Raw genomic sequence first — 10,611 nt, 5'->3', positions numbered from 1 at the left:
CATTAATTACCTCCAAATAAACTTTACAAATGTGTGTTTAGCTTTTTTGAGGCTCACAATCAAACTGTTGTTTAAATTGCCTTAAAATTAAAATATAGGAAATAAAGAACTTCATTTTGTCTGCCTCATCAATTTTGCAGCATGTTAAGATATCTGGGAAGCTAATCTGCTCAATCTAACCCCTTTTTCCTGTAAGGGCTTTTAATTTACAAATGCAATTAAATGTCTAATCCATTATGCAGCTGCTAAGGTCCACTGAGTGCAATGCCTTGTTTTTATGCATGGACCCCAGACTGTCCAGTTATAATTACTTTGCTAAGCTCCACCCCAACTCATTTTACAGAAGGCAATGTCCAGAGCATTTCTTACAGAATAACAAAAGTCCTAAGGGTACTCACTCCATGGAATATGTCATGCTAGCCCTGTTTAATGTGTATTTAAGCAGCTCAACAAGGGTGCAGATTTTTAGGTTTTGGGCATCACAACCTCTGTCTCACCCGTCGTGCATAAAAGTTCAAATCTAAATCTTTTTTTTTTTTTTTAAATTGGGAGATTTAATAAAGGAAATGAATATACCAGTAATAAACTACATAAGTGTATTCTAATATAATCTGATAAAACAGCTCTACAATACAGTTGTGTCGGTAAGGTTTTGATTCAACCTACTGTGCACATGTTTAAAGATGTTTGTGTCATTAACAGACAAATAAGGCGGGGGAATATGAGAAAGATCTTTTGATGAAATGCGTATAAATATAACAAAAACCCCACATACAACAGTGGTACAACATTTAAGCAGCACTTACCTGAACCAAAGATATTTGTAGTATTATCATTGTATCGTGTCTATTATGTGCATTTGTGTCATAGACAAAGGCCACAATGTTCAAATATTTACCCAAGAACCCACATGTTCGTTATTTTATATATATATATGACTTTCCCAGCCGATTTGCAATCTTATTGTCAAAAAATCTTCCAGCATTTTTTGGATTACATTATCCTCGCATATTTTAGCTGTGTCAGCATGTTCATCTGCCCAATGTTACATAATTATGGATAACATAAAATGCATGTTATTTTATCCAGATGTTTTTTTTTGCTCTCACACTAATGTTTTAATTCAGTGTAATCCAGTGGAAGTTTTGAATGAAAGCAAGGGGAAAAGTCACACCCTTTTTCCTGTCTGTGACGTCAGTAACCACAAACATTTAACCTTTCTCAGTACTCTCAGCTGTACACACAGTCCACTGTCAAACTCTTCTCACAGCATCTCCGATGTTTGTGTGTTTGTATGTATGCCCGCAAGTGTATGATATAAAGATGTTTTCCCTGCTTCTCCTTGCAGAACTTGGTAACTTGTGGTGCTGGCGTTGCTTTTATCTTTGCGTTTTTAAATGCCTGTCTTTGTGCCCTCTGTAGATTTGATGCAACATCCGCACATGTCTACATCAACATTACAAAACAACCTGTTTTATAAAAGCTGACAGTATGAAAAGAGCTAAATAAAAAAAAGGAAATCCTGAAAGAAACGTTGCACTAAATAAAAGTGGGCCGAAAAAGGGCCATGGAAAAATAATCTTGAGCATCATGTATCACACATAACAAGTCTGCATTTTTTGCAGACCTCTAATACACACTGAAAACAACCCTCGGCATTGCTTTCCCAGGCTGCTGGGACTGTTACAGCTGGAATAACAGTTTGTGGTTTGGACTCCTGTTTTTCCCAGTCACGCCATTATCTCTGGCTACCTCATGCACAAACACAACTCAGGCCCACCACACAATGTCAATGCAGACTTATGTTCAAACACAAATTTCATTAACTTAGGTGTGATATAGAGTTTGCTAAACTGTTTTGGTTATTTCTACTTAACAGTATAACAACCACAACTTCAGACCTTTTAGCCTTTATATGTGATGTGTAATTCTGGAACAACGTAAATGAAGGGATCATTCTGTAAAGTGTGGTCTATTTTATACCATGCAGAAGACAGTGGACACTTTACGATTTATGAGCACAGTGCAACATTACAAGGAGAGAATTTACGATGTTTGCTCTGACAGATCAGCACACAATTAGAGGCTGTAAACGTTTATGGCATGTTTATGGCATAAAATCGTTTGCAGTTCAGCTTCTGAGGGAACAGAGTCGGAAGATGTTAACCCCACACCTGTGTATTCTGGTAATCTGCATTAAAATTAACATGTAATGTTTGAATGAGCATCTTTTACTGTCAAAAGCAGATTATCAAAATCTAATTGAAGATGAACTTTAGGAGAAAAATCAAAATATGTCTGATGTTTGTTTGATTTAAGCATTTGCATAAATCAAATAAAACAAACAGGCTGAACAAGCCAACAGACACAAAAAGAGCCGTCAAAGCAGCATGAACATTTGTTTGTCCTACAGGCCCGTTCATACTGCCTAGTGTCAATGCTGTTTATCAGTGTAATGCTAAAGATGGGAACAAAGACTAAGTCAGTGCCATGTTAACATTAGATTAAGTGTTCATCTGCTCTGAACCGCTGCTGGCAAAACAGCACCTGCCTCTTTGCTCTACCACCATGATAACAGGAAGTGACAAGATAGGGCCGGGGTCAGCAACCTTTTCTATCAAAAGAACCATGTTTGCCGGCAGCTCCACCAAAAAAAGTTGATGTAGCCTGTCTAAGCCCATTCCCATTACTAATAAATCTAAATGAGCTTTCATTTATATATTTGACCACATAACTGAATTTCATCCATCCCACGCGTGCAGCGTCTGTAGCCTAATAATTTGATGAAGGGCCAAAAATCTTTATCATTTGAGGGAAGGTAAAACCCTTTGAAGCAACAACAATAATAATAATACAAAAAAAAGATTTTCATTTTTGACAATGCCACAGGGAGCCACCTGAGAGGGGCAAAAGAGCTGAATGCAGCTCGGGAGCTCCGGAGCCGCGGGTTGCTGACCCCCGGGATAGGGTGTAACCCAGCCATCTTTAAAATGGGCACCCACTAATTTCTGCATTTACTGCAATAAACACAAGCACAGACATCACATTTTCGGGATTATGCCCCAAAAATGATATTTTATAGACCCCCAATTCGTCTTAAAGTGTGACTGAAAAAAAAAGACTCAGTATGGGGCGACGGTAGCATGATTAGTGTGCGCGCCCTGTGTGCAGAAGGCTGTGGTCCATCAGGTGGGTTTGAGTCTGAACTGTGGCACCTTTCTCCCATGTAATACCCCACTCTCTCTCTCCCTGATTACTGACTCTATCCACTGTCCTATCTCTACCATAAAGGCACAAAAAGCCCCCCCAAAAATGTCATTATTACTTGTAAGAGATAAATAGTTTTGCCACATCAGCATCATAATACAGGAAGTTGAAGAAGCAAATGTTCAAATGTTGCTTGGTATTTGCGAAATTTAAGAAACCCCTTTCCTATTTGTGCACTTTGTCAACAATTTTTGCATTTGAATCATTTTGAAGTATGATTTCTTGTGTATTATGAAAAATAAAACACCTTTTGTGTGCATTTCTTTGCATTCCATGTGTTCGACTTTACATGAGACGTTTTCTTTCAAATGTTAGCTGAGAGGCACAGAACAAGGGGAACAGTCGAGTGTCCTTTTAGGGATAGGGATACTGGGATAGTTACTGTTTGCATGTCTTCTGTGTTTCATGCTACTATATGTGATGATTTCTTTTAACATTGTAAAGGCAAAAGTGCACGAGGGGACTGCTGGGACTTCACTGACCTTCCCTTGTAGTTTGACAAAAACGATGGATTATTCTGAAGATGCAGTCTGTTTCTGTTTCTCCTGGTTATATCTCACTCCCAGAAAATGTTTTTAATGTTTTGGAAGATTTTGTTAAAAAATGAAACACTTTTTTTGTGTCACCAGTGTCTGTCATACATTAAAGCTTGTCTCTTGTAAAGCTCAGTGCTGAAAATAAGCTTCTCTTGGATTTCATTGAGAGTTGTCTGAAGTACACTATCATCATATACAAAATGAAGAAAAACAATCCAACAAGTAGATAAAGATAAAATAGCTTTAAGTACTGTATGTTCATTGTTATCTTCTCTGAGATACACACATTGAGTCTCTTCACTGGACATTCTGGGTGCTTTTGTGTTTTTGTTCAGAAAGTGAGCACGTTTGTGATACAGCAGAGAGACAAAGCTAAATAACAGAAGAATAAAGCTGAGGTAATATTCCACACTGGGTGATATATCACTTTGATATGAAGAAGTTTTTTTAGTTTTTTTTTTTTTAGCAAATTTTGTGCGCTCAGCTTCCTAAGAGTCACACCTCGGACACGTCATTCCTGACAGAGAGGTGTAAATCGAGGCCGTGGTGGCAGAAGCGGTTCACCACTGACCAGCTGGCCTTCTGCTTAATGAAGAGCCGCAGCTTGTCCCTGAAGGTTTCTCCTAGAAAACTGTAGATAATAGGGTTGAGGCAACTGTTAGAGAAAGCTGCCAGGTTAACAATGTGGCCCGTGAGCGGGTAGTCATGCCACAGGGTGGTAGCAGTCCTCTGCGCCGGGTTGGCGGTTCCCTGCAGCAACTGGATGCTGATAAAAACGTTCTCTGGCAGCCAGCAGATGAAGAACACCAGAACCACCACCACAATCATGCGCAGGGCCTTCTGCCGCCGTGGCCACAGTCCACGGTGCTTCTGGGCCCTCATTAGGATTCGCCCGATTAGAGAGTAGCACAGACCAATGATGGAGAAGGGCACCAAAAAGCCGATGGTCACCTCCAGCCACTGGATCTCAAAGACGTTGGCAAAGCAGAAGTGCACCTCGCCCCTGTGCTGCGTCTGCACGATGGTGAAGGGGAGGAGCGTGGCCAGGATGGACGCCATCCAGATGAGGCCACAGCTGAGCTTGGCGTGCTGCATAGTCCGCAAAGGGCTGCTGCTTATGGAGTTAGCCAAGGCGACGTATCTGTCGAAGCTCATCCAAGTGAGGAAGAAGATGCTGCTGTACATGTTGACCTGCAGAAAAAGGGACATGAAGGTGCAGAGAACGGCGTAGTCGTAATACTTCTCGTTCAGATTGAAGACCTCGATGAGGGAATCTGCCACCAGGATGAGGTCGGCAACAGCGAGGTTAACGAAGTACAGGTCTGGGATGGTCATTTTCTCTCTGTGGTTCAGGTTCACCACCAGGATTAGGATGTTACCAATAAATCCAATTGGAAATAGGAGTATGGTGTACAGGCAGGACAGGAAGAGACCAATAATATACGATTTGGTATTTGAGTTTTCAGTCAAATACGTGGTGTTGTAGTCAAATGAAGTGTTCAGTTGTTCTGTGCTGTTGACATATATCCAGACTACAGAGGCTGTCTGCACTTCCATACTGACTGTGGTTGGACTGTGTTGAATAAGAGGCCACATTTAGGTCACCTGTAGCAGCTACATCATTGGACCCTGTTAGTTCCCACCAATGTTTCTTTGAAGGACAAATCATCTAGGCTGTGTTTGCATGCTGACAGAAGTCAGGTGCACAAAACAAAGTGTTTAAGGTTCGTTTGACCCCATGTCGAGATCATGGTTCATCTACAAATAGATTCCGGACACAAAACATGGGCGTCTCCATGTTTTGTAAATCGTCTTTGGCCTTTGTAACCCGACACCTCGCTTTATCCAGACCATCCAAACCGTGGTCCTGAGATTAGAGGTTGGACTTTTTTCTTTTTTCCCCTTGATTCATCTGAATTGAGCGCGGCTCTGGCTCTCCAGGTCCATGAGCATCTTTATTCAGCAACCCAGAGACGCTATTGCTGTGACACCTGAGTGGTGGAGGAAACAAACAGAAAGAGGATAAGGTTCAAAGACTTGGGGGGGGGGAACAACAGAATTTATGTGAAGCTAAATGTGAATAAGAAAATAAGCATTGCACTATATTGATTTTTAAAAGCTTTGAAATCAAGTATGTTGAGGTCCACTCTGGAAAGAGAAAAGGGAGGTGTGTGTGGGGGGGGGGGTCTCAAATGGATGGCAGATACCAAGAAGGCACATTAATATCCAAGCTTCAGACTTAAACAGATGCATTGAAATCCTCCTCAGCCAATCCACGCTCACGGGATCAAAACAGCGTGTCCTGACTTGTTGACTATTAATTGCTGAGACAAAAACATTTTTGTCATTATCATTGAACAAAAACTGAGTGATCCTCGATGATTTGATGCCTCCAGTCAAAATACTCTTCCTTTCTTGGTATTTTTTCAGGCCCAACTGTTCAGACTTTGTCAGACAATAAAAAGACTTGATTGTGTTTGGCTTAAATCACCATTCCAACCAACCTTATGCAACATTAATACATAATTAGCCATCATGTTAAAATAAATAATTTAGCATATAGGCAGAATGCATGCATATGCAAACATAATTTATGGAAATACATTGATTGTGGAAATCCGCTGTCATAGTTGCTTTAACTTGGTTTAAGTCTGAAATCCTTCAATAAATTAAAAGTTTAAAATACCACAAACTCATGAGAAATGGTTGGAGCAATCATACATAGCATCATATCATACATAGTAATGATGCATCATGAAATTTATAGTCAACTATGCCTATTATTAAACAACATAATAAGAGTTATTTTTTTGAGTTTTGTAGAACAAACATTTTTCAACAGTTCCTATTTGTGAGCTTCTTTGCATCTGCTTACTGTGTCCTTGGATAATGTCAGATGACAACAACTCTAGACATGTAATGGAGTGAGATATAGATGATTACACAATAAACAACTCATTCTTCTTCTTGATCAAATAACATACAAGAATGCCCCATACACACTGACGATTATAGAGCTATCTAAATCTATATTATGAATTGTAGTTAGTGTATCAAATAGAAATATAAGGAAAATCTTACTTTAAACACACTTCTTGAAGTTGTTATAAAACAACAAAAGCACTATTCCAAGGCTAGAACTATTAGCGAGGATGTTGGGATCCGAAAGCAGCACTTACCTTTAAAATTGTTGCTTTGGTTTTTCCTCCATACTTGTCCGGTACAGAAGCCAGAAAGACAGAGACACGGATTTGTAAATACCATGTCCGGGCTTCTCTTCTGCACCACCTGCTGTTTGGCCCAACCCTGTCTGCAGAGGAGAGGAGGGCGGGAGAGATAGAGAGGCAAAAGATGATCTGTCACCCACGGTTTGTCAACATGCTTCCTCACATTCCCTCTCCTCTGCCTCTTTTCTTCTCTCGGGCCAGTTTGTGATTCCAGGTGTCCGCCGAGCATCTGCAAAGATCCAGGAACAGATGGGAGCTGAATTTGGCACAAAAGAAAGTTTGGACAGCAAATAAGTGCGGCACAGAGTTTCCCTCAACCACGGTCATGCTATTATGGAAACCGCTTATATCTTTCACAGCATTTTGTTGACCTCGGTCGTCTAGTTCTTAATGAAAAGGGCCTGGGAAACAACTGCAAATGAGCTCGCTTGGTTTTTTACATCAATATAGTTGTTGGATAGTTTTCCTACCAATCTGTAAAGATTACTTATTCCTGAAAAAATAAAAAAGACATGACCCTTGCTTGTTTACTTTTCATTCTCAATACTGATTAACGTTTTTTTTTTTACAAGACCTTAAGACGCCTTGTAAGCCTTCAGATTTGATAAGAGGGAAACAGAACAGACTCTTTGCTTCTGGACATGGAACAACATTAATATAATTTGAAATAATCTATGTGTCCATGCTGTGCCTGTGAAGAACTATTTCATGTGGTAATGGCATAATGGCTTCTGTGGTGTGTAGTGAGATGCATAAATAATTGCAGACAAACAATAACCATCTGCTACAAACGATCTTTACGATGATACTGGGCTGATAGCCTCACAATAAGCCATAATTGTAAAACAAATTCATCAAAGATAATACTATTGGTCTCATTGAGTACAGTTAAGTAGATTACTTTGGAAGTCTTGCATACAGTTGGATAGAATCACTCAGAAAAGAGGCATCTATTGAAGCTAGAAGGAAAGAAGAGGAGGAAAATGTCTGTGCGCCATGACAATGAGAATTTTCAGTTAGCCACCAAATAACAGAATGTGACTCAGAGGTCCTCAGAAGGTTTAAAGGTCACTTCATCCACAGACAGCCAGAGGGGAGAGAGAAGTCAAGTTCAGAGCTGGATCATTGCCCAGAGGATTTGGGATTGCAGCTTCTTTGGCAGTGCTGTGCACCAGCTCCAGGGCTCTGAATGTGAGACAAACAGAAGAGAGCGTGTGAAGAGGGCGCATATCAGAAGCTTGTAGAACGCAGCCAATGCATTGCGTGTGTGGAAAAACTGCAGTTCCTAAAAGTGTCCACTTGAGGCTGGCTGCAAAAGCCATGTAATTTATAGGTCCCATTTTTTTACAACAGAAATGGACATGTTTATAGCCTGATTTAAAAAGTGTTTTGAATAATAAACAATGAAGCTGGTGGTGGTGGTGGAATTTGCGATTATAATGCTTAGTGCAGAGAGGAAAACACACACCCACACAATTTTTTTTTTTTTTAAGTTTCGGGTGAAGAAATGTCTGAGGAGATGCCGACAACATGGGTTGTATGTTTTTCAGTGTGAGCTACAATTCTACAATTCCCTTAGCAGTCGCTTTTATCCAAGGCAATGTACATCAGAGAGTAAGTACAACACAAGCAAGCATCTACAGTAGCTGGAGGTAAGATTGTAACTATGAGCATTACAGTACACCTGTGCAATTTGCCTCCTGCCGCCGGTTGCCACTACTACACACTTATTACCGTCTTCCCTCGTCTCTCTCAAGGATTGTAGTGACAGACGACTTCTTCCAGACGCTTTCATGACGTAATCGTCAAGATTTTAAACAACAAAAATAAATCGAGCCAATCGCCGAGCAGATCGGGGATGTTAAGATTGGATCTTTATACCACTCACTCTACAAGATAATCTTGGCAGATAATCGATTCCGAGGAGCCTTGAGTCGGGAGCGAACCTGCGATTGTCCGGAAGAAAAAATTGGACCTCAAATCGGCCCGATTATCTTGCAGTCCGAGCCAGGCTTAAGAGTTATGCATAAGTTTGCAGGGGCAAGGTTGAGTTGACTGACGGATGATGTCAACGCTGTGAGGTGTGTTTTAGCTACTATAGGAGGTTGAAGGCCCTGCTCAGTTCCAACTCTTTGCCTGTTTTTAGATTAGACAAGAGTACGGTGGAGACAGCATTTCCAATATGGTTATTACCATCGTATCAGAACCAGATAGAGACAGGGACTCAAAAGCAGACTCACACGTGGCTGAGTTCAGGAAAAGGCAGAATTTAATTACAGTTCAGGTCGGGCAGGCACGGTCAAAAATCACTAGAAGTCTACTTGGAAAAATGCTGCAACAAGGTGACACACAGGAACACAGTACGAACTGGCAACATGAGGGAGGAAACACAGGGATATATACACACAGAATCAGGGGATAACGAGACACAGGTGAGCACAATCAGGGCAGGGAGGCTCAAGGCAGGAAAACATGAGGAGCAGGATATGAAAGACAAGGGTAAGTACAAAATACAACATGACACTAGATAACTTTACGGATCCTGTCACATCGTTTGGCTTGAAAATGCCTCTAAAGAAACTAATGGATGATGTCACTGAGACTACTTCTATGTTTCATACAGTCAGGTCACAGCATTCTTAATGTTTTGCACAATTGAAATGAATTTATTTATTTCATAGGGACAATGCAATTTAACATAATTTCAATACAAAGCATGAAACTGATGTGCTGCATAAAGAGGATATAGCTATTGCTAATTTCCAACTCGTGTCCCCAGTTGGGCCTTTGTGTAAACAAACAGATTAAAATGTACAAAATTCAGTTACATAAAACCCCATAACACGATATGACAAGCTTTAAAGTTCTGTGTAATTCAAGAAATAAACCTAAACAAGATAGACTACTAACTGTAATGAGCTGAATTGTGCATGACAGATGAGAACAATGGGTAAATGGAGTGATGCAAATTGCATTCTAGTTGCTTCTATATCCAATGCACCCTTGCCATAAGGCACTCTACAAAATGTAAACAGCTGATAAAATGCACCCACATGTTTTCTCTTACTCTTTGAGCATTTCAAGGCCTCTCAACGGTCCTCTTTGTTTCATCCAAACCAGTTGGGTGACAGACACAGGCACATAATTCAGCACTAGAAATGATCAGTGTTTGTTAAACATCTGTTGACTTAAAGCTTAAGCCAGATGCCTCATTTATTAGTCAATATTTATACACCGCTATGTGTTGAAATATATTAACCTCTACGAAGGAGGTTATGTTTTCACCCTTCTCTGTCTGTCTGTCTGTTTATTCTTAAAAACTTGATACAACATTTAGAAGAAGTAGTTTACACAACTTTTTGGAAGGATGGACAGATCCATGTCATTATATCGTATTATTTACATAGCAGTCTTCTGTTCCAGAGAACTGGTCTCATTTATTTGTCTATAAAGCACCACATTAGTGCATTGCTTTTCAGTATTAGCCCAGAGCCACTTTAAATTATATTGTTCACTGTATTTAACCTATCAATACTGAAAATGATTGAAACTAACAGTACCAAACCAACACTGTATTTCCT

General features: G+C 40.1%; 1 protein-coding gene across 1 annotated transcript; it reads right to left on the bottom strand.

The window, feature by feature from the left end:
• Nucleotides 1-4,030: 4,030 nt before the first annotated feature.
• On the bottom strand, nucleotides 4,031-7,583 carry gper1 (G protein-coupled estrogen receptor 1). Its single transcript, XM_020642523.3, has 2 exons — nucleotides 6,983-7,583; nucleotides 4,031-5,794 (listed from the first exon to the last, which is right to left on the bottom strand). The coding sequence occupies exon 2, from the start codon at nucleotides 5,397-5,399 to the stop codon at nucleotides 4,299-4,301; it is 1,101 nt and encodes a 366-aa protein (XP_020498179.2). The 5' UTR covers nucleotides 5,400-5,794; nucleotides 6,983-7,583; the 3' UTR covers nucleotides 4,031-4,298.
• Between the last annotated feature and the right edge of the window lie 3,028 nt (nucleotides 7,584-10,611).

Source organism: Labrus bergylta, chromosome 16, assembly GCF_963930695.1.
Source record: "Labrus bergylta chromosome 16, fLabBer1.1, whole genome shotgun sequence".
Lineage (NCBI taxonomy): Eukaryota > Metazoa > Chordata > Actinopteri > Labriformes > Labridae > Labrus > Labrus bergylta.
This window is presented reverse-complemented; position numbering and strand designations above follow the sequence as displayed.